Source organism: Hyaena hyaena, unplaced genomic scaffold (genome assembly GCF_003009895.1).
Source record: "Hyaena hyaena isolate Hyena2069 unplaced genomic scaffold, ASM300989v1 scaffold_823, whole genome shotgun sequence".
Taxonomy (NCBI): domain Eukaryota; kingdom Metazoa; phylum Chordata; class Mammalia; order Carnivora; family Hyaenidae; genus Hyaena; species Hyaena hyaena.
Genome location: NW_024081456.1, coordinates 547334 through 574355, shown reverse-complemented (window position 1 = coordinate 574355; position 27022 = coordinate 547334). Strand labels below are relative to the sequence as shown.

General features: G+C 64.4%; 1 protein-coding gene and 1 long non-coding RNA gene across 3 annotated transcripts in view; both read right to left on the bottom strand.

Moving 5' to 3' along the window:
• Positions 1–10107: 10107 nt before the first annotated feature.
• On the bottom strand, positions 10108–14198 carry LOC120221962. The gene is made up of 3 exons (XR_005525928.1): positions 13875–14198; positions 12812–13174; positions 10108–10274 (listed from the first exon to the last, which is right to left on the bottom strand). It is a non-coding gene; the product is annotated as an uncharacterized LOC120221962 (long non-coding RNA).
• Positions 14199–24194: 9996 nt separating this feature from the next.
• Positions 24195–27022, bottom strand: part of NACC2 (NACC family member 2) — a 67407-nt gene continuing 64579 nt past the window's right edge. For both annotated transcript variants that reach the window (XM_039219632.1, XM_039219631.1), the window contains exons 4-6: positions 26617–26722; positions 26162–26259; positions 24195–24848 (exon numbers count right to left, since the gene is read on the bottom strand). In XM_039219632.1, coding sequence (XP_039075563.1) covers positions 24343–24848; positions 26162–26259; positions 26617–26722 — 710 coding nt within the window. In that variant the 3' untranslated portion in view covers positions 24195–24342. The remainder of the gene's footprint in view (positions 24849–26161; positions 26260–26616; positions 26723–27022) is intronic.

Genomic DNA, 27022 nt, shown 5'->3' with positions numbered 1-27022 from the left:
GCCCCAGAGGCGCCTCCTTCCCTGGGTCCGAGGCCGCTGCAGTGATGATCTAACGCTTCCCAGTTCTGAGATAATGGCCTCTGAGCAGGCACAAAAGAGCCGATGTCTGGGCGCCCCCGAGGCAGGAAGCATCCAGCACCGATTCTGGGAACACAAGACGTTTAAGCGACTGCCTTGTTGAATATTTCATGATTTACATTAATGGCTTTCTGGTGTTTTTCATAACAAAACTGTCCACATTATGATGGGTTAAAATGTGGTTATTCCGGCCACTCTCCCTCCGAACACCCTCTCAGAGTGCCGGCCTCCCGTCCCTGTGTCTGCTGAGTCTTCTCCCCGAGAGCCCGCAGCCCCCCCACCCCCACCCCCGCCTCCGGGACAGGCTGTCCTGCCCGCAGCTGGGGTCAGGCACCCCACAAAGGGGCCTGGGGTCTGGGCTGGAGGGGCCTGCACAGGCCCCCATCTCACGCTCCCTGAGACCGCTTGGCACCTCCAGGAATACATTAATTACGGTGCACACTTTATCCAGGTTCCTTAGATGTTACTTAAGTCCCTCCCCTGCGCAGGGTCCCACCCGGACCCTCCCTGCAGCAGCCGCCCTGAGGGCGGGCCGGGCCGGATTCTCAGACTTCCCTCGGTTTTAACGACCTTCTCAGTTCCAGGGAGGCAAGGGCTGGGCGTCCGCAGAACGGCCCTCAGCTGGGGTCCGTCTGATGTGTTCCTCGTGCCTGGCCTGGGGCGGGGGTCCGTCAGGGACACACCGTCACCTGACCCATCACCAGACAGTGGCTTGTGGCCTTGGTCACCGGCCAGGGCATGGCCGCCCACAGCTGGTGTGAACTGTAAGCCGGGGTGGGGGGTTGGGTGTCTGCTCAGGGGCCCGTCTCTTCCCTCCGGCCTGTGCAGTGTGGACCCTGGAGGTTTATCCCACACTCTGAGTGGGGCCCTCCACGAGTCCATGCTTGCTCCCCGTGTCCTGGTTTGGGCCCCTTGAGGCTCTCAGGTCGGCGTCTGTGCCCCTTTGAGGTCCCCTGTCAGTGTGGGTCTGTGTTTTCCCCTCAGAATTTTATTTGACGGGGTGGGGAGGGGCAGAGAGAGAGGGAGAGACTCTCAGCGCAGAGCCTGATGCGGGGCTCGATCCCACAGCCCTAGGACCACGGCCTGAGCAGAAATCAGGAGTCCGATGCTCAACCCACTGAGCCCCCGGGCGCCCCGCCCTCAGAATTAACCCGCGCTGTAAAGTGCGGCATCTCAGCTGCTGCTGCTGCAGGGACGCGGCCGGGGCGGGGGGGGGGGGGGGGGGGGGGGGGGGGGGGGGGGCTGCCACACCCTCTGTCCCTCCGCCCCCATGCCGCTCCCCCTCCTCCTGGCCCACGCAAGCCCCTCTCAGCCCTGGGGCCCCCGAGCTGCACCTGCTTTCATGGGTAAGGACGGCGAGTGCCACCCTGGCCACACGGCCACTGGGCAGACAGGCAGGGCACGCACCCAGGCCCCTCGGCCCTTCTGCTCTCTGGGCGCCCAGTGCATAGGGCGACGAGCCAGGCTGGCGGGAGGGGGAGGGGTGGATTGGAGACTCAGGGGGGCGCAGGGGGCAGAGTGCAGCCGACTCTGCCCCTCATTTGCCGCGGTGGCCACCCGCCTGGCTGTGCGCTGCCTGTCACTCACGCGATCACCCCTCCCCCAGGGGAACAAGTCCCACTGAGACGGAGAAACAGAGGCACAGAAGGGGGGGCTGACTGCTTGCACTGATTCCCCTCCCACCCCTACCCCAACCCCCACTCCTCCAAGACAGGAACTTTCGGGTCATGGAGGGGGCCTCCCCATTGGTCACGGGGCTCAGTGGGGAGGCCCACAGCCACCCTCTGCACCCCTCCTCGCCCCTCCCCACCCTGCCCCCACCCCTCCCCCAGCCTGGCCCGGCTGGACTCTGCAGTGGCACATGCGTGGCATTCAGATCCAGTCCCTGCGGAGGAGGTGGTGGGAACACTGCGTTCCCTTGGTGCCCGGCCCGCTGCCAGCGCCCTCCCCCCTCCACGCAGCCACTGTCCCTGAGGCAGTTCCCGGACCCCGCCCACCCCCAGACACACACTGCGCGGCCCAGGCCGCAAGCGAAGCCAGTGGGTCCCACCCACTGTGGACGGGGCGCCAGGACCCCCACAGCGCTCACACCTGCCCCTGCTGACCCCCCCCCCCCCCCCCCCGCTGGGCTGGGTGGTTCCAGGTCGCCCCCCAACCCCCCCCGCCCCACCCGGCGCTCGATGCTTCCTCTGCCCCTTCTCCACCTCCAAGATGGTCTTGGAGACACCGCAGCTTTGAAGCCCTGGTGCTGAGCACGGCTGGGCGGCCGCCCCCACGGGTGCTTACAAGTGTCCTTGGTTCCTCTCGGCACAGGGGCCCGTGGGGAGCCGGGGGCACCCCCCCGCCGGGCACTCACTCAGGCTCTGCAGCTGGGCATCCGGGGGCCCTTCCATCTGCTCCTCCCCACCCTCCGCCTCCCTCCTCTGCACTGCCCTCCAGGCCCGCTCCTTCCCTGGCCCGGCTCATGCTGGACACACGGCCTTCTCCGGAGCTCCTCCTCCATGAAGCCTTCCCAGTCTGCCCCTCCCGCATCACCTGGTCAAGCGGACCCGGGGTGCCCTTCCCGGGATTGAGAGACAGGACTCCCTAACCGAGGCTCACCCACTCTCACTCACCAGGACCCCCGGCAGCCCTGCCAGACAGAGGTGCGTGTAGGGGACCCGGGGAGGGGGCGGGCTTGGCTGAGGCCTCAACCCTGCTGGCGGAGTCAGGACCTGACTTGAACCTCCCACAGTCCCTGAACATGGAGTCAGTGGAGTATTTGGGGCCTGGTGGTTAGAGAGCCCCCAGCCCGAGCCTGCCCGGGGCCTGGAGATGAGGGGCTACGGGGCCTCGGCGTTCGCAGGCTGGGTCGGTACGTGCGGGCTGGGCTGCACGGAGGGGCTGGTGGCAGAGGGAAGGCTGTGGCTGTGTCCCAGCTGCACGGAGTGTGACTAACGGGTCCTCAGCGGTCTCAGCCAGACTTCACGCACTGTTCCCGCCGCTGACCATCGACTGGCTACCTTACCACACCCCCTAAGCCATCTCTGGTCGGGGAAGCTCCAGGGCCCCAGGCCCAGCCACTCAGCCCTCACAGACACACTCGGAGCTGGGACAGGCCCAGACCTGCACCCTGTCCAAGGGCAGACACTCTCCAGGCCGCCCAGAGGGGTGCCTTGCCGTGCTGCCATCAGCCTGAGCGGCCCGAAGCGGCATCGACTGACCCTCGCCCATGGGAGCACTCATGCCAGCGAGGGGCGGAGGGAGGACTTGGGTGTGCAGCTGGGGGCCAGGGGCCCTCCTTCCTCTCCTGCAACGGGAGAGCCCCACCTCCTACGGCATCTCAGGGAGGTGGGTCCACTGCCCCCGTCACCCATGTGTCCCCCACCACGGCGAGAGGGCAGGCAGACTCACCCAGGCCACCCAGCGAGGGGCCCGACCAGCGCTGGCACCCTGGCAGCCCCTGCCTCTCAGGCGGGTGGCAGACGGCTGGGTGCTGCCCATCCCACGCCTCTCCAGGAGCCCCCTGCATGGGTCACGGTCCCCGCTGGCGCCCGTGACTGATACCAGAGCAGTAATTCCTAATTAAATAGAAGAGAAAACTGGCAGCCGCGGAGTGATTACCCAAATCGTTGGATCTTGAGAAACAAATATGCCGTCGGTGCCGATTGCGCGGCAGACACATGGCCATAAAGCAGGGACAGAAGGGAGCCTGGCAGTGAGTACGGAAACCCTCTTCTCTGGGCTGCACGCTCATAAAGGGGCTGCTCCGTGGGGAGCCCGCAGAGGGGCAGAGGCGGCCCCGAGCCTGAGTACCCGCGCCAACGCTTTGTAGTACTTGAGATTAATACAAATATTTAATAAAGAATCAAGATGGTTTATCTGTAATGCAAAGAGAATCGCACTGCCTATATTTTTATTACTGAAAAATTGGAAGCAGGAAGAAATAATGATGGAAGCCACTGTACAAATGACAGAAACACCCACTCTGGTTACGTGCGCTGCTCTACCTTCTTGTTCTACCCTATAAACATAATCTATTCGCACGCTGCTCTTTCGGCGGATTCCAGAGCCCGCTCTGCGTTGTGCAGTTTAATATCACCCTGTTCTCCACAGCACAGGGAAGTGATTAAATAAGAAATAAATTTGGCTGTCACTGCATTTAAAATCAAATCAAGGATCATTTGTTACCCAAAATGAGCCAGTTCCCCTTCCCTGCCCATAAGCAGGCCGCTGTTTGCCGAACCATTTAGAAATGTATATACAGTAAACTCGGCACATAATGGCCTGCACTATAATATGATCTTTATGGGGCTGCTGAGCCGAGCTGCCAGGAGGACTGTAAACAGCACATGGCTTTTTTAATTTAAAGTTATAGGTATGAGGCTTCGCAGGCCCGTCGCAGATCCATCTGAGCCTCATTGGCAGCGGCGCCCCCTCCCCTCCTGCCCTTGGAGAGGGGAGGGGCCGCAGCAGGACTGAGGGTGCCTGTGCTGCCCCTAAGCCCCTCTCGAGGGGCAGTGGGGCCGGAGGAGCAGACAAAGAGCTGACCCCGCCCGGCGTGTGACTTTCTCACCCGAGAGCGTGTCTGCGGGCTGGGGCGCCAGCAATGGCCGAGAAGCAGGGTGGGCAGAGGGACCCGCAGCCGGGATCCCAGGCCGGCGCAGGACGGCCAGTGCACGGGGCTCAGGAGCCCTCCTAGAGGCAGGGCCCCGGGGGCGACCTTTGTTACTAGAGTTCCCAACACAGATGCTTGACAGCCTTGGGTACTGAAAGGGGTCAAGTGTTGGGAAAGCACGAACCCATCACCCTGGCCGTCTCCAGCCACACAATCCAGTTAAGAACCGTGTGGGCATCCCTTTCTCCCAGGCCCGGGGAGCTTGTACCCCGCCCCAGGCCAGGAGCCCGGGCTGTTCTCGCGCCCTGTCCGCCCCTCGGGGACCCACGCCTGAGCCCACACTCCCGTGTCAGCGCCCCTCGGGGACCCACGCCTGAGCCCACGCTCCCGTGTCAGCGCCCCTCGGGGACCCACGCCTGAGCCCACGCTCCCGTGTCAGCGCCCCTCGGGGACCCACGCCTGAGCCCACGCTCCCGTGTCAGCGCCCCTCGGGGACCCACGCCTGAGCCCACGCTCCCGTGTCAGCGCCCCTCGGGGACCCACGCCTGAGCCCACGCTCCCGTGTCAGCGCCCCTCGGGGACCCACGCCTGAGCCCACGCTCCCGTGTCAGCGCCCGAGGTGCTGGCTCCAGGGTGCCCACGGCCGCCTCTCTTCCAGCCGGTCAGGAGGCGCTCACTCCCCCAGGGGAGAGTCAGGCACAGAGCCTGCAGGGGGAAGGCCGGGGGTGGTGAGGGGTGGCCAGGGCTGCAGAAAGTCCATGCGGTCTCTCTTCCAGCCCCCAGGGCTGTGGTCGGAGCAGCGACTCCTGCCCCAGCCAACGCCCGCAGCAGGTAAGGGCAGGGGACACCTGGCAGTTGCTTCTAGTAGGGAGACTGAGGCCCAGGCAGAGGCAGGAGTCCTTCAGGGTCAGACCGGCCTGGGGCGAAGTTGGCCCTGCCTGCTGTGACCTTGAGCCCAGACCAGCGCCCTGACTTCTGAGTCTCCCCCCCCACCCCGTCCACACCAGCAGCCCCCTCCCCCGGGAAGTGGGGTGGCTGGGAGGAAGCACATTAGGTGAGGTCTGCCTCCACCAGGCCCAGAGGCCCCGCCCCAACTCTGGCCTCTCACCTCTGACCCCATCCCAGACTGAGCCCCCCCTTTCACTGAACATCCCCCTCCGCCCAGAGCCTATGGAGTTGCCGGACACGCAGGGGACGTGGATCTCCAGTTCGGGGGACTCGGCGCCTGCCCCCCGGGGCTGGGCGCGGGTGAGCCCCTCCGCGGGGCGGTCCAGCCAGCGTCTGGAGAGCGTCGGCGGCTGCCTGCCAGGTGCGCTCAGCTTAACGTTGCCACCTCGTCGGTGGCTCCCTGTGCTAAAATGTGCAATATAAACTTAAAAATTAATTGCTTCACCTTCTGAAGTGTCTTTAGCCACTCTGGAAAGGAAATATGGCTAATAACCATAATTTTACAGTCAATTCTTGTTAGAAGATTATGTTTGACCAAATGTCTTTTGTTAGCTCATTATTTCACATTTTCTCCACCCTGAAAAAACCTTTTATGTATATTTTGTCCCTGACTTTTAAGATGCTCACAGGAATGTGGATTATGCCTGGGGCTACACGCAGAGGCAGGGGACAGCCCGGTGCACACAGCTCCCGCCTTCCGGGCGAGGGGCAGGGTGACCCCGGGGACTCAGAGCTCTTCAGGCCTGGGAACACTTCTCTTCTTCCCCGGAAAACGGAAAGCGTGCGGGGGAGGAGGGAGTTTCTGCTCTTTCCGCCACTGGGGACTCACTGTCAGCCCGAGGGGACCCTCCTCCTCCAGTCGGGTGCATGACTCTCAGGTGCTCTCTGTGATGACCGAGCCCATCCTCTGGCCGGGAGTGGAGAGTAGAGAGGGGACTTCAGCGCCCAGGCTGTCAGCCTGTCCCCTCCAGGACCCGAGCACCTCTGGGCCTGGCCCGCTCCGCCCATGACTGGGAAACCAGTGAGCGCTCCAGCTGCTGGGCTGGGGGTGAGGGGCCTGGCAGTTCCCCCTGCTGGATGCCAACGCGGGGTCTCAGGGGCTCACAGGGCCCTGGATGCTCAGAGGCTGCTCACAGGCCACGGGGCCCAGACACAGGTGGGGAGAGACCGCGGGGGCTTGGAGACGCTCTAGCACATTTCCCCTCCCCCCCGGCATTGGGCAGAAGCCCCGTCTGTCCCTCAGCCACCGGAGACGGGCCTGAGGGGTCCTCGCCCCCTTCCTGATGGTGGAGAAGCCAAGGCACAGGTGGGGCTCCTAACCTAAGACCCCCAGCCACGACCCTTGCCCCCGCCCTGGGGAGCCACCCTCAGTGTGCCATGTTCACACGTGTGTGTGCACAGTGTTGGGGACACTGCACTCGGGGCCGAGCACCTTCTCTCCCGGAGCCCTGAGGCCACACGGGGCCCGCTCTGCCTCAGTCCCGGGGCCCCTCCGCGTCCCCGGGGTGTCTGCGAAGAAAGCAGAAGGCCCAGGGTCCACCAGCCTGAGAGGTGGGACCCCGCTGCAGGTGGGGGTGGGGGTGCAAGCAGCTCCCAGGGCCCCCCCCCCGAGGCAGGTTGATTTTTATTGCCTCGAGGACAACAAATCACTCTCTGACAATAATCGGAACAAGCAGACACTTAATTATGAGGCCATAGACAGTGTGATTATTAATTTTAAATTGTGCAGCCCAGTCCTAAACGCTGAGCCTGGACAGTCACCGGGCGCTCCTGGTGACCTGGGTGCAGTCAGAGGCTGGGGCTTCCAGGCACCAGGAGGAGGGCCGCCCCCAGGCAGCCCCAAACCTCTCCCTCCAGCCTGGGGAGCCTGGGCTACAGGGGAGCGGTGGCGCTTGGCCTCCAGTCCCCCCAGAGGCTGCCCAGCCAGCATGACCCGGGTGTGGCAGGGGTGAGACCCGGCCAGAGGCTCCCCGTCCTTCCTCCTGCCGTGCACACTTCCTTTCCCGAGGGCCCGGCTCCGCTGAGAGGGTCCTGGGCCTCAGGCACCCCCGGCAGGGGCGGGTGTTGGCGGCCGTGTCGCAGGAAAGAAGGGGACTCGGGGGTTGGCACAAGGCTGACCTCAAGAGGTGGCCTGTCCCCCAAGCCTCGGTGACACGTGCTCCCTCCTAGGGCTTCTCATCTCCTCCCATGCCTCCTGTCTCCCCAGAGCTCTGGGATTGCTCCCACCGCGTCTCCGAGCCTTGGGGGTCCCGATCCTCCGGGTCTGTGGGGCCTCGGGGCTGCGGGGGCTGCTGTGGGGATGAGGCTGGGGGCCGAGTGGGGGCCGCAGCCCCACTGTGAGGCCGCGAGGCCCAGCGCGCAGCGGCAGTGGACAGCCCTCCCCGGCCACCAGCGAGAAGCCGGGTGCCAGGCCGGGCAGCCTGTGCGAGCCGACTGCCAGCCAAGCTGTCGGCTGGTGGCGCTTGGCAGGCGGTGCGGCGGAGCGGGAAGGGGTGTTTGCACACTGCCGCTGACAGCTTCCCAGCCGAACCCGCGCTGGCTAAACAGCAGAAGTGAGCAGTGCCCACGGGCAGATCCCGGCCCGAGGAGGGAGCACGGCGGAAGCGGAGACGCGGAGGGCCCGTCTCCCAAGGCGGGGCTGCTCGGGGAACCTCCCCTCCCACCCGTCCCCCGTCCCCCCCGGCAGCCTGGTCTGGGCCCTGCTGCCTGCCTGGCGTCCAGACCCCTGAGGGTGTCCCCTTCCCACCTCCGCGCACGGTCAGTGCGGCCGCCCTTCGGGCCTCGAACCCCTCCGATGGGGGTGGGCTGTCGTGTGGGGTGAGCCGACCAGCCTCATCGGGGAAGGAACTTAGGGCGCCGCTGTCTCCGGGAGCCCGGTCACACTGCCGCCCGCCTGGCTCCCGCCACCGGGGAGGGCCTGGGTGCCCCGGTCTCCCTGTGGCGGGGGCAGGTCCCCCGTTCCCGCTGGTCTCTCCCGGGCCCCTCCTGCCTCCCCCCCTTGGACTCTCTGGGTCCCTACCCCTAAGAAAGGCAGGCAGGGTGGCTTCCGCCACCATCACCAGAAACCAGATTTCTCACGTGGGCACCACCTCCCCCTTTGCAAACAAGGACACCGAGGCTCAAGAGGCCGTCCTGTCGGGGCCGTCAGGGCGCCCCCGAGCAGTGCCGCGCCCACGCCAGGGCTGGACGGGGACAGACGAAGTCTCGATCTCAATCCCAAATGCAAGTCCTTGTAAAGCCGTGCAGAGAGCCGTTAACGAGAGACACTCTGCCGCTACCTGGGCTGGCCTCTGCCCACCCTTCCCGCCCCAGCGAGATGCTGAGCCTGGGCTGCAGGCTGAGAGGGCGTCCGAGGCAGAAGGGATGGTGGCTTTGGCAGAGGGAATGGAGTGGGCAAAGGTCTTGTGGCAGAGACAGAAGAAGACCAATGGCGCGGGGCGCGCGGGGCCTGAGCAGCGCACAGAGCCGGGGGGTGTGGGCTGCAGGAGCCAGCATGGGGGCAGGGAAGGTTCCCAGATAAAGTACAGAATGCCCCGTTAATTTTAAATTTCAAATAAATAATGATTTATTTATTTATTTATTATTTTTTTTACAAATAGTTTATTGTCAAATTAGTTTCCACATAACACCCAGTGCTCATCCCCACAAGTGCCCGCCTCCATGCCCATCCCCCCTACTCCCCACATCCATCAGTCCTCAGTGTGTTCTCAGCATTCAAGAGTCTCTCACAGTTTGCCTCCCTCCCTCTCCCCCACCATTTCCCCCCTTCTTCTCCCCCTTGTTCCTCCGTCAAGTTCCTCCTAATCCTCCTATACGTGCAAACATGTGATATTTGTCCTTCTCTGCCTATGATCTTTTTAAAAAAATATAAACACGTCCAAGAATTGCATGGGACGGGGCGCCTGGGTGGCTCAGCTGGTTAAACATCCAACTTTGGCTCAGGTCATGACTCACAGTCCGTGGGTTCGAGCCCCGCGTCGGGCTCTGTGCTGACAGCTCAGAGCCTGGAGCCTGTTTCGGATTCTGTGTCTCTCTCTCTCTCTGACCCTCCCCTCCTCGCTCTCTGTCTCCGTCTCTCAAAAATAAAAACATTAAAAAAAAAAAGAATTGCATGGGACATACTTATACTAAAGTATTTGTGCGTGAAATCCAGATTTAATTCGGTGCTATGTGTTCTCATTTGATAAGTGTGGCCACCTAAGCCAGGGACGGCCCATACGTGGGTGCACCTGCCTGGCTGCAGGGCGGGTCCCGCGCCCTGATCTTGCCCCGATAGGTCCTGCTTGGAAGAGCCAAGGGCAGCCGGGACCCGCTCCTGACCTGGCCACTCCTTCGCCGCAGGGTCCTTTCTCGGAGGTGACAAAGGGGCCAGGGGTAGGCGCTGAGCCCGAAGGCCCCTTCACGGCGGAAGCGCGTGGCTGACCTTCGTCCCCCGGGGCCTGGGCGTTGCCGGCCCTCCGCAGACCCAGCGCCCGGCCCTGCCACCAGCTCTCCCTGAAGCAGGCGATAAATGTCCACATTTAGGGCCACAGCGACTGATTATCAAGAGCGTGGCTGCCAGTTACAGCACGTGCAGGAAGGCGCCTTCCTCCTTCCGACCTGCTGAGGTCGGGAGCCCGGCTTCCAGGCTGGAGACCCAGGACCTCGCCGCCTGTCGGGGGGCAAAGGGTCCAGATTTACTGCAGCCGCAAGAGATCATCAGGCACTCAGCAGCTCCCAGACCCCGGTTCCAGGGGACGTGGGGGCTCACAGGGGGCTCACCCCTCCCCCACCTCCTCCGCCCACACCGGGTGGGCAGGAGAGCCCAGCCTGGGATCGCACCCCCCCACCGCCCCCACCCAGCGCAGCTCAGGGGCTCCCCTCCCCACTGCGGCTCCCTGGGCACCCCGCCCTCCTGGCCACACCGAATCTCTCTCGAAGCCTCAATTTCCTTTCCTGCAAAATGAACAAAGAGTAGCTTCTGGAGGATTCCGTGACACCCCCCAGGCCAGCCTGAGGACGGCACCTGGCCTGGAGCCCCGTTGGCTCTTGGGGGACAGAGCCCTGGCGTCAAGGGTCCCAGGCAGGGCAGGTGTCCAGGGCAGGCCGGGATGGGGGGGGCAGCCCCACTCCACACGTGCACTCAGGCGCAAGCCGCACGGCTGATGCCGTAAGTGATCGCACCCTCAATAATCAAAGAATAATCAATGGGTCTTTAATTTCCATACAATAACTGTCTTATTAAATCTAAATTTAATGTGCTTCTGGAATCCTTAATTTAAAGTGTTACTGCACCCACCATCTGCTCCACCAAATACAAATTCAGGGAGCACGTGACTCCGAGCAGCGCGGAGACGAGGCGCCGGCTTCGCAGCTGAGGCTCCGGGGCCCGACCTCCTCCCCGCGGGCCTCCCGGGGTCTCTCCGGGGAGCGCGGCCCCAGAGCCCGCCAGGGAATCCGCCTGCAGACAGGGGCGTCCTGGGCCTGGCATTCGAGGCTGCAGGAACTCCCCTCCCTCCCGGGCGGGGTCCTGCCCTGATGTCCGTCAGCGCCCACCCTGGGCCACGGCCAGCGCCAGAGTGCCCACGGACGCTCCTGGACACGTGCCAGGATCGGGGCCCACCGCCCCAGCAGGTGACCCTCACGACACCCCCGCCCTGGACACTGGACTCGAGAATCGGCTGGCTCCTCCTCCACGTGCTGGGTGGCAGGCGCCACTCGCAGGAAACGGGACACAGGCCGGGGGATGGGAGCCTGGAGGGGTTGGCTGGCCTTGGGGGGTGGAGAGGCTTCAGGTGACAGCTTGGGGACATCGGGACGGCGAGTCTACGGTCTCTTTGGTCGCTTCCCCTTGGCCTGCTGGATGGCTGCCTTACCCTCCGCCTCTCCAGCCCTGTCCCCTCCCCTCCCTTCCCCAGGTTTCTGGAAGAAGTGGCCCTCAGATGCCTGTCTTGACCCAGGTCACCCCAGGTCTCGAGGGGTCGGGGAGCTCGTTCGGGGACCGGAGTGCCCGAGCCGGCTCTGTGCTGCACGGGGCCTCCCTCCTGCTCCACCCGGGGCTCGCAGCGCCCCTCGCCCCTGCTGTCCGCCCTGCGCGGGCCAGGCTTCGCCCCCACGCCGCCTGCTTGAGCCGAGCCAGTCACCGCTGGCGGGGGCAGACCTCCCGCCCCAGGCCTCACGGCGCAGACACGGGCTTCACCGGCGCAGAACCGCCCCCACGGCTGCCGGCCCGCCCCCCCCCACACCTGTCTGCTCGCCGCGCTCCGACCCCCAGCACAAGCCCTTATTCGGGACAGTGTCGGGCGGAGGGTGACGCCTGGCCTGACTCAGCTCCACCGCCCACTGGCCTGAGGAGCTATCTTTTAAATTGTGGCAAAACAGGAGTGGACCTGCGGGGCTTAGTCAGCTAAGCGTCCGGCTCCTGATCGAGGCTCGGGTCGTGATCTCACGGTTCGCGGATCTGAGCCCCGCGTCAGGCTCTGTACTGACTGCTCAGAGCCTGGAGCTGCTTCCGATTCCATCTCTCCCTCTCTCTCTCTCTCTCTGGCCCTCCCCTGCTCTTGCTCTCACTCTCTCTCTCAAAAATATATTAAAAAATTTAAAAATAGGGGCACCTGGGTGGCTCAGTTGGTTAAGCGTCCGACTTTGGCTCAGGTCATGGTCTCCCGGTTCGTGGGTTCAAGCCCCGCGTCGGGCTCTGTGCTGACAGCTCAGCGCCTGGAGCTGCTTCAGCTCCTGTGTCTCCCTCTCCCTCTTACTCTCCCCTGCTCACGCTGTCTCTCTCTCTCAGAAATAAATAAAACATTAATTTTTTTAAATTTAAAAATAAATAAATAAAATTTAAAAATTGTGGCAAAATACAGCAGAGATAAAATTCACAACTAACCGTTATAAACTGCACAGTTCAGTGGCATGAAGTACGTCCCTAAAACAGCAGCCTTCACTGCCCTCCGGTTTCAGAACGTTCCCCCTGAAAGGAGACCGTGTGCCCATTGAGCAGCCGGGACCCCGGCCCCTGGCGCCAACGATCTGCTTTCTGTCTGTGGAGCTGCCTGTTCTGGACATTGCACATGGAATCCCACGTGTCCTCTGGTGTCTGGCTTCCCTCACTCGGGACCACGTTTTCAAGGTCCATCCACGTTGCCACAGGAGTCCCTCCCTTCCCCTGGTGGAGTGACATCCTGTTGCCCGGTGGCCCTGCTCACTCACCTCGTGGTCTCTCCCTCTGGCCGCTGTGAACAGCGCATCTGGAACGTGCGAGGGCAGGTTTTGGTGCCGACCTCGGTCTTCAGTTGTCTGGGGCGCGTGCCGGGGACAGTCTCAGCGGGGTCCCGTGGAAGGTCCTTGTCCGGCGTTTTGAGAACCGCAGCACAGCCAGGGGCAGAGACGTGTGAGGCGGCGTCCGCAGCGTTGGCTGATCCCGCCCTTCGGTGGGCGCCGTCACTGCCATCTCCGGAAGGTGAGGAGGAGCGGCCAGGGTGGTGCTGGGCACGTGGGTCCCGTCGTGGCAGCCACAGTGACTGCGCACCTGCTATGCACCAGCCACTTTGTTGGGTGCACTCAGTCGGTGCTCTATAAATACAAATAGAGAGGGGATTTCCAATTTCCATGCCACCTGGGCAAGGCAGACACTGTTTTCTCTAGTTCACAAAATCTCACACAGGTTAAGTGACTTCGAAAGTCCCCCAGCCAGAGGATGGAGCTGGGACCCTGTCACAAGCCCATGTGGCTCCGGAGAGCAGGGCCGCCGTGTACATGCGTGCAGGCTGCTCACTGCACAAGGGTGTTTGGATGAGGGGATGCAAGGGGCTGCCCAGGTCCCACTCTGTCCACACACATCATGTGCCGGGCACCTCGTTGTGACCAGCACGGAGGTGCTGGGCGTCTGGTGAAGGCTGGGTGGTGTGCCACGCAGTGCCAGCTCACCCAGGGAGCTGTGGGGCTGCCCTCCGCTGTGTGTGGGAGCAAGAACACAGCGTGCCTCTGATGCAGGAATGGGGAGGCGGCCAGAGGCGGGCCTGCCTGTCCGCTCAGGGCCTGCACGTGCCTGGACCCAGAGCAGCGGCCCAGGCCACCTCTGCTGGAGGGATCCCCAGAAGAAGGCAGCTCAGAGAGGCACCAGCCTCCGTGCAGGTGTGAAGGCTGAGGGTCAGAGCCTTCACACTCCTGCTTTCGGCAGAGGAGGACGAGGGGGCGCCGCTTGACCATGTTTCTGAAGCGTGTGCTGCACGCCTGTCGGACATCGGCAGAACAGACCTACGGTTCTACTTACGGAGGACGAGACCGAGGTTCAGAGCGGCCAGGACGAAGCTCCGCTCGGCCCCCCTCGTCTCTCAGGCTCTGGCTGCTGGACCCAGCTTTCCCCGGATCCCCGGCACAGGATCACCCGCTGACATCCTCCAGGCGTCTCAGTCTATGCAGCTGGGGAGCCGGAGCAGACCCCGCGTGGCCGGTGCTCGCTGCACACTCACTCTCCATCGCGCACCAGTGTGGACTCTAAGCACGGCCCCTTCGAGGCCCCAAACGCGTCCAGCAGCAGCCGCCTGATCCCATTTGATGGAGGAGAGAGCTGAGGCGCAGGGGAGCCAAGCACACGGCAAGGCTGAGGAGGGAGCCCTCTGTACCCCGCGTCCGCCGAGAGCCTGGGGTGGGGGGCACCCCCAGCCACAGCCCCTCCCGAGGGGGCCCCTCCACACCGGCGCGTCCTCAGAAACTTGCCTGCTTGTGAGCTGCCTTCCGCCTGGATCACAGCCCGGGTCCTCGAGGTAATCGACTGCTCGATGATCAAACTGATTTCCATCCCAAGTCCCGCGCGCTGCTTACATTCCAGGAATCGTATTTTGAGCACAGACATATAATCAAACGGCAAAAAGCAGAGGGCACAGAGGGCCTCTCTGCCAATCGAATAAAAGCTAAATGGCCCGGGCTTTTAGGCCTAATCACTTACGTATTCCCACCAGGGCTGGGTCTCCAGCAAAGCCCATCCGATCGAGGCCAGATTCATCCGAGCATTTTGGCGTCAGGTCTGACTATCCCTCCCAGCCTTGCCGGGCTCCCCTCTCTGCTGGGGTGGCCTGACGGGTCCCTTCCAACCAAAGTCCAGCTCCCCCTCCGGGAGGGGCTCGACGCCCAGTGCTGGGCAGTGCACCCTCCTCCTGGCAGGTCCCCTGGGCCTGGGTGGCCAAGAACCCCTGGAGTCGAGCCCAGGGCACCCGCCCTCCAGCCCAGGCTGCCCCTGGGTCCATGCGGAGCCCCGGCCTGGGGGGGCTCTCAAGGGGCGCGTGGGGTCCTGAGGTCCAGCGGCTGCCCAGGGCCTGTGTGCAGACACAGACCCCAGGAGCCCCTGCAGCCGGTCTCTGAGCCCAGAGGGATCCTTTTCGGCCCCGCAGGGCCCCCAGGCAGTGAGTCCAGCTTCGCCCTCCTCCCCTGCTCCCCTCCCCTGCTCCCCACCCCCGCCTCCCCGCCTCACTGCCTTGCCCGGTGTCCCCAGAGAGCCGGGCCTTCCTTCTCAACCCACTTTGTGGGCAAAGGGAAAGAAGCAGCCAAGCCCAAGCCCAGAGCCCCTTCCCGAGTGTGGGAGGCTGTCGTGGCCCAGAGGCCACCCCGCCACCCCCGCCCCAAGCTCCCCACGTGCCCCCACTGCCATATGACCGCGGTCCCCCATCTGTGTGGGGCGGGGGACCTGCAGGAAGCGAAAGCTGGGAGCGCCGCCCCCTCCACAGCCCATCCGCCCTCGGGACTGGGCGCGGCAGAAGGGGGGCAGCGGCTCTGCGGGTCCCGTGGGGGCGGGGCTTGCGCCATGGCCACGCCCCCGTGCTGGCCTCAGGCTCTGCGGGCAACAGAGGGTGGGGGTGTGGCCGTGGGCGCCGGCCTCTCCACGAGCCACTGGGGAGCCTCGTGGGTGGGGGCTCCTGGATATGATGGGGAGCCCTGGGGCTGAGTGCAGGGGCCCCGCCAGAGGGAGCTCTCAGGGCTCCTGCGGCCGACACAGTGTCCCCCTCAAAGCATCACCCCAGACCGTAATTACTCCCTGTGGCCCTGGCTGAAGCTGCGAGAACTCCAATCCCAGGAGCTGCAGGCAGAATAGGGCGGAAGCTGTGTGGGTCACAGGTGAGACAGAGGTGGCCCGGGCACGGCCGGGGGCCAGCGCACCCTACGCAGGAGTCTTGGTCCGGCCTCTACAACGGCGCTCCGGACTGACGGGCTCCCTTCCCTGCTTCCGGGGGCGGTGGGGCTGTGCTCAGGCCCGAAAGCCCGAGGGCGCCTGTCTCCACACAGACCCCGAGGGGTCCGCTCAACGCGCTCACTCTCGACACGCGTGGGGTGCTCCCCCCTTTTGGCCTTCCTGCCTTCTCTCCGGGGACCCTGCCTGGGGAAAGCCCCCACCGGCCTGACTGGAGCCCTCGGGGTGACGCTGAGCCGGGCTGCCTGCCCCTCCCCTGCTCTGCCAGCCCCAGGGGCCGCCCAGGCAGGTGACTTCAGCTCTGGGCCCCTCGACCCCCCACCCCGCCCACGTGTCCCCAGCGGAGCCGCCCCTGAGCTCCTCCCTTCCTCAAAGAGCTCCTGGCGGCGCGGCAGGACAGGCCGGGGCCCCATTCTTCCCCTCGCAGAGCAGGGCTGAGGGCCCCGCTCCAGGTGCGCGTGAGGCCCGGGCAGTCCAGGTGCATCTACCCTGCCGTCCTGGCGATGCCACCCTCAGGGCAGGGTCAGTGAGGTCACGCCTAGCAGGGGCTCGATTCCGATCCTGCCTCTGGCACCCTCTGGCTGTGACCGGGAGACCGCTTCAACACCTCTGAGCCTCAGTTTCCCTTTCCGAAAAATGGGGCTATGATGAGATCACCTCACAGGGTTGTGCGGGGCTTCAGCGAGGTCCTGCATGAACACGGGACCTGCAGAGGTCAGCAGGGTCAAGCTCAACCCCCCACCCCCAGGAGGCCCGAGGCAAGGTGCGATCTCCCTCTTGGGTAGCAGGTGCGCCCCTCCCCCACCCCAGCCCCCTCAGGTCCCCACCGGGATCCTCCATCTGCATAAGCTGGGATTTTGTGGGTTTCATTCCTAGTGAAATTCCCCACGCAGCCGAGGCAGTTCCCCACCAGAGGCCTGAGCCTTCAGGCAGGTGGTGGGAGGCCCCAGAGACCCTGCGGTCTGGAGGCCGAAGCCGAGGTCCGGAGGCCAGCACGTGTGTGTCCATCTCATGGCTCAGGGTGTCCATCTTGAGGCCAGGCCTGAAACCACCGGCTCACATGCAGGCCAGGGTGGAGGGGTCCCTGCGGGGTGGAGGGCCGGCGGCGGGGGGGGGGGCGGCTGATGGGTGGATTGCACAGGTGAGCAAGCAGGGAGGCGTTGCGGGGTCCACTGGGCGCTAACTCCCTCAGGGCAGGAAATGCTCCCCCAGCCCCAAGCTGTTTCTGGGCCTCCAGGGCCTAGAGGAAGGCGGGGGCTCCGGAAACAGCTCAGGATGGAGACCCAGACCATGGGGGGCTACGGGGGCCAAGTGTCTTACCCCCTGCCTCACCGGCTGTGCCTGGGGGACTGCCCAGGGGCCAGCCACTAGGGGTGACCTTCCTGCCCTCCCTCCCCAGTGCAGCCCCCCTGCTGGGGGCCGGGGCTTCTTCCTGGAGGGTGACCTGCCCCCTGCCCCACTCCAGGACCAGGGCTGGCCAGGGCCTGAGCAGGGCGAAGGCCACAGAGCTGGATGCCGCGAGGGCTGGCTTGTTTGGGTGCCAGCGTGGGGCACCCTGGAGCCCCCAGCGCCAGGCAGAGCCGCCTCTGAGCTAAGTGCTCAGCGCTGCTGGGGAAGCCCTTTTCCAGAACCCTCTCCAACGTGGGGGCGCCAGAGGGACAGGCGTGGCTGGCTCCTGGCTGGGGATGCAGCCAGAGTCCTGCACCAGTGGGTCCCCAGGCAAGAGGGGACTGAGGCAGCACCGGGCAGCCCCAAGCTGTGCACAAGGGCTCTGTCCCAGCCTGGCTGCGATGGGCGGCCCTGGAGAAACAGGCTGCCTTTCCTGGAAATCAGGGCCTCCACACCCCTCCCCCCGCGGCAATGGCATCCATGTCCCAGCTCCGCTGTCTGTCTGGAGCAGTCAGTCATGGGTCCCGGGGGGCTGGGACCAGCTTCTGCTCAGCAAGACCTGCCTCCCCAGTGTGTGTTGGGGGGGGCGGACGACACCCCTGTTGCCGTCGCTGCCTGAGCCACAAGCTGCTGCTCAGACTCCTGCCCCTGCCCCCTCCCCCCGGGCTCCTAGCCACAAACCTGCTGCACCCCTGGCCCACCCAGAACAATCTCCCTCAAACGATGGGGACCCTGGAGCTGGGTCACGAGGAAGGACAGACCTGGAGATCCCCGCCCGCCCCTGCTCTTTCGGCTGCATTTCCACGGAGGCCGCCTGATGCATGCCCGCCCCCTCCTTAGCAGGCTCCTGGGACCCCTCCCAGCCCCCGGCCCTCAGCCCTGGCTGCAGACCCCCAAGGGGGATGGCTTGTGCCCTGCCCTGTTGACCCTGTCACCAAATTTACCTCCTGCTCGTCCCCTGTATGCCTCGACAACGTGGGTGTCTTCAGGGGGCCGAAATACCAGAGCTGGGTGCTCCTAAGCACCCTGTCCTTCCTCACGGCCGCACCCTCCCTTCCCACTCCAGGGCCCTAACGTGCTGCCCGCCTGCCCGCCGTTCTCCTTCCCTTCCCGATAGAGATCTTCGGTGGCGCCTGGACAAGCGTCTGTGTCCACTCCCGGGTAGACCCTCCCACGTGGCCCTTCTGGGGCCACCTGACGGAGCGGACATAACGCAGAGCTGTGACCGACGCGCCCCCAGCCTCCGCGGCAACAGCAGACGGCCTGGGTCATTGCCAGCGTGGCACGGGGTGATGGTGCAGGGCCTCAGCCTCCCCCTCCAGGGAGGGGCGGTGCCCGGCCAATGGGGGCTGTGAGGCACACGCCACTCAGGCTTATCGAGCTGGCATGAAGGTGGCCAGCGTGGCCCCTGCGCGGGCCATCCCTCCTCCCTGCTCACCCCCTGCACTGGCCCGGCCCTCACGATGGCCTCCGCACAGCCAGACCCGAGGCCCTTCCTCCACGGGCTCGGGACCACCCCATCCGTCCCGCGGCTAGACTCTGTGCGCACAAAGGGCTCCAGGGCAGAGGCTCGGTCCTGCTGACTTTGCACCCTCCTCCCAGATCAGGACAAAGGGGTGGGAGGCGGGGCTGAGGTTCTGATGCCTCAGCCAGTTTCTATGGAGGCTGCAAGGGCAGGGAGGCCCTGAAGGACGGGGCCCCAGCGGACAGAGCGCAGGCTGCCGGGTGCCGGCTCCCCCTCCTCCTGAAGCACTGGGGCATGCTGGGCCAGGCGGCTCCCCGTGCCACAGCGCCCCCCAGAACTGGGCTCCAAGCCAGGACGCTCCTCACACCCCCAGACCGCCTGTATGGGGCATCTGGAGGCCTGCGGGGGGGCTTCGGGGAGGGGGCTGCGAGGGGGCACCTCCTGGGTGCGTGTCCTGTGGCCCAGAAGAGGCGTGTCTGCAGCAGCCCGAGGAGGTGACCGAGGAATCCCTCATGTCCGGCAGCCGTGAGGCCTCGGCAGGGACAGCTCTGAAAACAAGATCCGAAGTGACACCCTGTCCCAGTGCCCAGAGCTGGGCTTGGCAGTGGGGTGGGGACAGGCGTACCCGGGTCCCCAGCCCCGCCTGTGCCAGGCCCCTCGGGCACTGCAGGGGAAACAGTGTGGGGTGCCGGCCTCAAGCCGGCGTACCCACCGATGCAGGGGTCCCCAGGGTGGAGCGGCCGTTTGAAAACCACGTGCACCCATTTTAGGCTCGGTGTCTGTTCAGTGCTGGCCATGGCTCCAGGGCCCCTGGGGACCTCGATAAACAAGTGAGCAAACATCCATGGCTTAGCTCAGGCGGAGGCCGGGGGTGCGGACGAGGCGATGGGAGCCTGCCACGCGGGTGTCTGGGCGGGAAGCCGGTGCGAGGGGCCTGATCCAGGCCTCAGGGACTCACTGTCCCGGGCCCTGGCTTCACGGCGAGCTCACAGCAGGCAAAGGGGGCCAAGAGCTGCTGGGCCTGAGTCAGAACCCTGGTCCAAGCTGGCCTGAGCGGGACAGTGCTGGAGATGGTCAGGGGACAGGAGTGTCCCCTGCCTGACACCAAGGGCTCCCAGTCCAGGGGGGGACCCGCTGTCCATTTGCACTTCCCGCTCTGTCCACCTGGGGGCAAGCCTGGCCCAGGAGGAGGTGCCTGGGAACAGATGGTGGCAGCCGCACACCTGGCGGGGGGCAGACAGGTGGGCCAGGTGAGGCGGCTTCCCCAGCGGGCAGACGACAAGAAAAGCCGCCCCTCCCAGGTCAGCCCGGGGCCCTCCCGCAAGCATGAGACCCCTGGTGGCCGGCGGGCACCCAGCCTGGGGATCCTGGGTCCCCAGGGGGTCCCGAGTCACTGGGTCACCCTGCCCGATGGCCTGCCCTCCCCTGCGCGGCTCAGCGTCTCCCCAGTCACTGATCAAGCAAGGTGCGGGCAGCTGGGTTTGAACTGACTTTATTATTCCGTAAATGTGAATTTTACAAAGCGCTTTACAAGTAACGGTCACATCCTTCTGTTTGTAACGGATTTCCACCTCGCGAGTCGGCTCTGAGCGCGACAGAAGCCCTCGGTTTCCTGGTCGCCGGCGGACGTAGGGTGGAGTAGGGTGGAGTCACCAGCGCAGCGTCAGCCGCGGCTGGAAAAGCAAGTCTTGACCCTGCGCGTGGCAGCGGGAAGGAGAGGGACGCACCTGCTGGGCCGACACGGAGCTCGGGGCTCCGGACACAAACCTCCTCCTCCTCCGCGGCGCGGCGGCCGCTTCTTGTTCGTTAACAGTGTGAGTTACGGCCCCGCCCGCCCCCAGCAGGCTGCACACGACAGTCCCCTTCATCAAAAGGCTCTTTCTCCCACACATCCCGTTCAAAGCAAGAATGGTCTGTTTGCCCCAGTGCCATCCAAACGTTCAAGTCAAAAATATTTATACATTTTATACTTAGTTCTTTTTTTTTTTGTCTGCTAAAAATAGTATTGCAAGTTTTGGCTTCTTTTGACATAAAAATTACAATCATGTGCAAAACGCTAACAATGAAGGGGTTGATCTGAATTCAAGCAGGTTGTCCAATCCGAACACTCTAAATTCTGCATGATTTTCCTTTTCATTTTTTTTTCCTCAAAGAAACAAAACAAACAAACGGAACCCAGAACCTGTGCCATGTTAGAAACATCTTGTACCAAGCCCTAACGACCTCCGGCCGGCGGCGGGTGGCGCGGACTTGGAGCTGGCTGGCTGACATAATGACAAATTTATGCATCAGCAACACTCTGGAACAGTAGTTAAAGCTCAAGGCAGCTATGAACTCTCAATTCCGCGTTTAGGATTTACTGCTGGCAGAGGCGGGCACGTTTCCTCGCGGTTTTCGGTTGGCTAATGGGCCACAGGCCTCTTTCCGCGGGTGTCACGACGGTTCCATAAAAATAACCCGTCCTGAGGGGGGTCTAAGCAGTAAACGGCTGGGGGTGGTGCCGGGCCGGTGCTAGAAAGTTCCACCATTAAATGGGAATAGGTCCGGGCCGGGCACACCAGAGTCCCCACAGATGCTCTGGCCGGCCACCCCGCCGCGCCCCTCCCCCTCTGCCTTCCTCCCGGCTCCAAACACAAACGCCCGGGAGCGAGCAAGCTCCCTCGCTCCCACGGGGAAGTGAGCCCCGCGGTCAGCCAGCAGCAGGGCAGCCAGGACAGGGAATGCACGCCGCACCTGGGAAGGCATCTCCCCCCGCCTCTAACCCACGGCCACGGCCACATTCAGGGGCAAGGTAAGACAATCGAATCAAACGCAGTTAAGCAACCACAGAGAACTCTGGGTGAGCCCAGACACAGTGCAGCAAACAAGACAGAATTCAAGTACTGAGGCGCCCCGGCCAGGCCGGAGGGGCCCCGCCAGCTCACAGTATCTGTCGCATCTACCCGTCCCTTCTCCTGGACCTTGTGCACTCCGTCCCAGCTGCCTCCCGTGGCACAGCCTGTCCGCCGGGGAGGGCGGGCGCCCAGCCGGCTCCCGCCACGTCCGTCCGGCGGGGTCCAGTCCCTTCTCTCCTCCTCAAAAAGGCGCGGGTCTAACTTAGCTCTATAACAGACTCTACATAGTGTATGCGTATTGCTAATAGTCAAGCTGGGGAGCAAAGGTGCAGAAACGTCATAAATACTGAGTGGCTTGTCTCTCGGTCTATAGGGTCTGGGTGAGTCAGGGTCACGCTCACGGGACAGGAATTAGTCGTCTTGTAAACAGAGGAGGGGGAGGGTCCGGTTTTCTTAATTGGTTTTCCTTGGGAAAAATGATCAGAAGATGCTAAGGCACTCTGGAAGGCCCCTCCGAGCCCAGGCCCGCCGCTGCCCGCCCCGCGGAACATTCAGGACGCAGAGGGAGCGCCCCGGCAGATACAATCGTCAGCCATGCCCGACCGCAAACGCTCCGGACCCACATCCACCGCGGGACACACTAGTGCAAAACGCTCGGCCCGGCCCGCCCGGGGCACGGGGGAAGCTCGGAACCCATTCACATTGAAGTTCCACCTACAGCTCTCTGCCTTCCTACCCAGAACAACAAAACAGACGGCGGCTATAAACAGTGAAGGGACAGACGTCGCCGGACATTGTGCTGGCCTGAGTGGCGGTCAGGCCTTCTCTGTGTGGGCACCACTGCCCCCGCCGGGCCAGCACGCCCCTGCGTCACCTGGCCTCGGGTCGGGCCCGCTCCCACTCTGCACTGGAGAGAGGGAGAGCGAGTGAGCCCTTCTGCCCACGGCCAGGGCAGGCCCGCAGCCTCCCCAGGGTCCTCAGGGATGGGCAAATTAAAGTGCACGTTGGGGTCAGGAAGGGGAGCCGCAGGAGGGAATGGGGGTCAACCTTACCATCCTCACCTCCACCCCCCAGGGGCCGCCTGAGGATGCTGGGGGGTGGCCTTCGCACAGTCCCAGGCTGGCTAGGTCCTGAGTGGCCCACATCAGGGGGAGGAGGAGGCAGAGAAGAGGCTCACCTCTGGGCCAGGTGGTGGGTTCCGAGCCCCAGCTGGAGCCGCAGCCCTATTTGGGCACACACCTCCCTGCACTGGAACGCAGGGGCTGAGATCAGCTCCCTCCCCCGTGCCTGCCCAGGACCCCCCAACCCCTTTTCTGGGAGGCATCAGATTTTGGAGGGGGGGCCGGCACATGTCTGGCCCGGCTGCAGGAGGCCTGGAGATGCAGTCCAGGAAGGAGCCCTCCCCCAAGGCCTCTGCAGGCAGGGCCTCTGCGCCCCCTGCAGGCAGCCCGGGCGGTGGTGAGCCACCCCTGCACCTGCATGCGCGCGCTGCAGCCAGTCGGGGGAGGGGAGAAGGCTGGCGATGGCGAGGAGTCCAACAGACCCCTCCAGGCCTGGAAATGGAGGGCTGTCCCGGGTCTGGCCTACGGGCTGCCTGCGGCGCAGAAGGAAGCCTCTGGACGAAGTGGCCGCCCGAGTGCTCCACAGAGCCTGCGGCCCTCACTCAACACATCACAGCAACTGCACTTCAAACTGAGCCTTCCAGCAACTTCCAGGGGCCTTTCCCGGGTGCGCCCTGCCATGCATTCCGGACTCCGCCCTGCGGCTCCCGGGCTCCTCCCGCGAAGTGCCCGCTACCCACAGCCGCAGGGGCACGGGCCGTGGTGGGCAGCACAAGGCGGGGCCCCGCTCCAGCCCGGCCGGGCTGCATCTCCCTGCGGCGCCCCTGCCCTGCACAGGAGTGGGGCCCAGGCCGGGGCTGGGCGGGACCCGGAACACAGATGACCCAGCCCCGGGCCACAGTGGGTCCTCCCTAATTTTTTGCTCTTTTGGGTCTGAAAATTTTCAAACCATACATGAAATAGATCTGAATTAAGACAAAAACAAATAAACAGACAAACAAAATCCCAACGTGGCTGAGGGCTGTGGGGTGGCACCAGGGCCGTCGCCGCGCCCCACAGGACGGCAGGTGGCCGGGCGGGAGCCCGTGGGCGCTCAGGGCAGCTGGCCCGGCCCGTGGGGCCCTGGTGCACCAAGGGCCGCGGAGCTACGGGGCCAGGGGTGCCCACGGGCGCAAGGAGGGAGGGCAGAGGTGCAGGAACCGCCCCGCCCCCTTGAGCGGCCTATCCCGCTGCCCCCACACACTCTCAAACACACGCGCACACACGCTCTCACGCGCTCCCACACCCCACGCACACGGTGGACCCGGCGGGCCTGGCTCCCAAGTCTCAGGAAGAAGGAAAAGCAAGAGGAATTTGGCCCCTGGGGGCCCGGCTCTGGCCCCTGGCCCCAGGGCGTGAGCAGCGAGCTTCAGGGGGTGCGCGCCCCACACCCCAGGCCCCTGGCTCTGTCTCCTGGGCAGAGGGGGTGGGCAGGCAGGGAGGCCGGGCAGGCGGGCGCCGGGGGCTGCAGGCTCTCACCCCTGCCCCCGTGAGGGGTCGGGGGTCAGGGGGGAGCCACAGCCTGGAGACTAACCTCTCGGATATCAAAAGGGGCCCTGGGACCTTCCTCACGAGGTCACCAGCGGACTCGTCCTTTACAGTATAACAATGCGTGTGTTTCCTTCATAAACTTTAAATACAAGCAGAATAAAAATCACATTTTTCTCAGGCAACAGTAGCAGTTCCGTAGGTAAGTGGCTTGATCACATTTGTGGTATTAGTAACGCATGCAAGCAGCTGGAATTCGGGCCGCGGGGCCGGCGGCTCCTCTACAAGGTCCCCGCGTAGGCCGCCTCCGGTCTCCGGGCCGCTGCGGGCGTCTGCGGCCGGCTGGAGCTGGCGCCCCCCTGCTCGAAGGGCTGCGGGGGGCTCTGGGCGGCCGCGGGCGGTGGCTCGGGCGCGGCCACCTCCTGGATGACGGAGCCTGCCCCGTCCGCCTCCTCGCCAGCCTCGAACGTGGGGTTGGCGGTGGCGCTCAGGTCGACATTCACGGCGTCAGTCCTCAGAGCCACGATGGTGGCGGCGTCACCCCGCCGCTCCGCGTAGATGCGCTGCTCGAACACCTGCGCCGCGGCGGGCGGGAAGTCGGGGTCGAGGGCTGCACTGGCGGCCGAGGAGCCCATGACCGAGCGGTACATCTCCACGCCCTCGGGCAGCATGGACTTGATTTTGGGCAGCCAGCGCTTGCGGACGCGGCGGGCGTTGGTGCACATGTCTGCAGCGATCACATTCATCTCGCTCTCCTTGAAGCTGGGGGCGAAGTTCTGGCAGTACACTGTAAGCACAGGGTGCGGGGTCACGGGTGTGGGTGACCCCTGCCTCCCGAGGGGCCCCAACAAGCCTCAGGGTCAGAGCACTTATGTGCTGAACTGGCCACTCCTGGGCCAGTGGGGGCAGGGCTGGGGGCCTCCCAGGCCTCTCCTGGCCTCAGCCTGAGGACAGGCGGTCATCCTTCTCACTGCTCAGTCCCGGAGGGCCTCCCCTGCTCCCTCGGGACAGTCAGCACCTGGGCACAAGGCTGTGGTCCCCCCCGAGCACTGGCTGGCTGTGTGGCCTTGGTCAGGTCCCTGGCATCTCTGGGCCTCACTATACCACTCTGTCCCACACACCCTGGGTCCCAGGCCTGCTCAGACAAGGCTGATCGCTAACCCTGCCCTGGCCGGAAGGGGGGTTGGGAGGGGGAGCCGGCAGCCCTGGGCACCTGCCTGCCCTGAGACTCAGGCCTCCCAGGGGACTAATCAGAGGCTCTTCCTCACAGGCGAGACAAGGAGCGAGATGGAACCAGTCAGCACCTTCCCTGGGCCCAGCCCCCAGCCAGGAGAACGTGAGTGGCTGCATCAGCAACATCACCGTTAATGACAGTGCAGAGCCTCTCCTCAGTCCCACGTGGAGCCACGGGCCCTCCCACTGTGCATGCCACCGGGCGGCCAGACACAGGTCCCCAGGGCGAGCCCCTCACACCAGCCCCGGCGCACCCCCCCACCCTGGCCTGGCCCCTTCCCGGAGCCGCACTGGCACTGCTCTGCTCCCTCTGGGACTCTCATTATCCACCACAAAGGCCCCTCTTTGCTCTAAAACAGAATTAGCCTCACAAGAGATGTTTTCCAAGCAAGGAAGTAAGACAGTGTCTCGTGAGCCTATGGCTGCAGGAGGCCCGGCCTGGCCCGATGGGGTGGGGGGCCGGGGAGGCTCCTGCCCGGGCCCGGGGCTCGGGCTGGGGGGCAGCAGTCGGGTGCGGAGATGGCCGGGCTCCGCCCCCACACGCCCGGGAGCGGGAGGCAGGAGCCAGCGAGCAGATGGCAAAGGCTCAAAATAACCTCGAAATGTAAATAAGGGGTTTTGTTCAAAAAGGAAAATTAGATCTATTTCACATATTAAAATAGTTTCGCACGCAGCTGAATCCATCAGGCTTGGAAACCTACCAAGAACGTTAGCACCTCAAGACCTGGCTCCCGAGAGCTGCTCTTTTCTCTTCTCTCCCCAGCCCTGCGGGGCCGGTGTGGCGCTGCGAGGGGCTGCCTGCCCGGCCAAGGCCCGGGGAGCCCCAGCCACTCCTGCCCCCCCGACCTGGAGACCCGGTCCACTTACGCTTCACAGCATTCAGGACCCGGCTGTCCAGCGGCTTGCGGCTCGGGTCGCTGGTGGATGAGCGGATGCCAGTGCCACAGCTGTTGGCCAGCGTGTTCCTGGGGGGTAGGGGGGAGCTCAGAAGCGCCATGGGGCTTTCCCACCCAGAAGTCTACCTACCCTCCCCCCCGGGGGGCTGCTACTGACTTCCAGGGGTGCAGTGATGGGGAAGAGCCCCCACTGCTCTCTGGAGAAGGGGTTCCCTGACCCACCCATGCACTGAGGCATGTATGGCTCTTCATTTTACGGGGGGAGGGGGTGTCCACAGCCCTCCACAGACCCAGGCCCCCCTCCCGCAGCCTCCACAGTTCCTGGGCTGACACCCAGGTGTGAAGTCAGGAAGGTGGGGGCCACATATACGAGAGGCATCAGCCATGAGAGACCCTCGAGGCTTCTGCCCTTACCCGGGGACCCACCTGTCAAAGAAGGTGGCGAGGAGCCGTCGCAGCAAGACCTTGTGCTTCACCCCTGCACAGAGGTGGCAGTTCATCAGCTGACCACGTGTGATGTAGACTCCGGAGCCTGTGACCGCCAGACACAGAAGAGTGAGGCCCTTGACCTCACCACCCACAGCCCAAGGCCAGGACCTCCTCAGGTGGCCACCAGGGCCAGAGCAGGTGCGCAGGGGGTGTGGGGAGGGGCGCAAGGCTGCTTGGCTTCTGGGTGCAGCACCCCAGGGCACGCGCTGTCACCTGGAGGAGGCAGCCTTGGTCACATGTCCCTAGATCACCCTCCCAGCCTCAGGGGACTTCCCTGCTCAGCCCTCGGTTTGGAAAATACTCCTTGCTTCTCCATCCCTTCCCCCAAACCAAAGCACCTCAG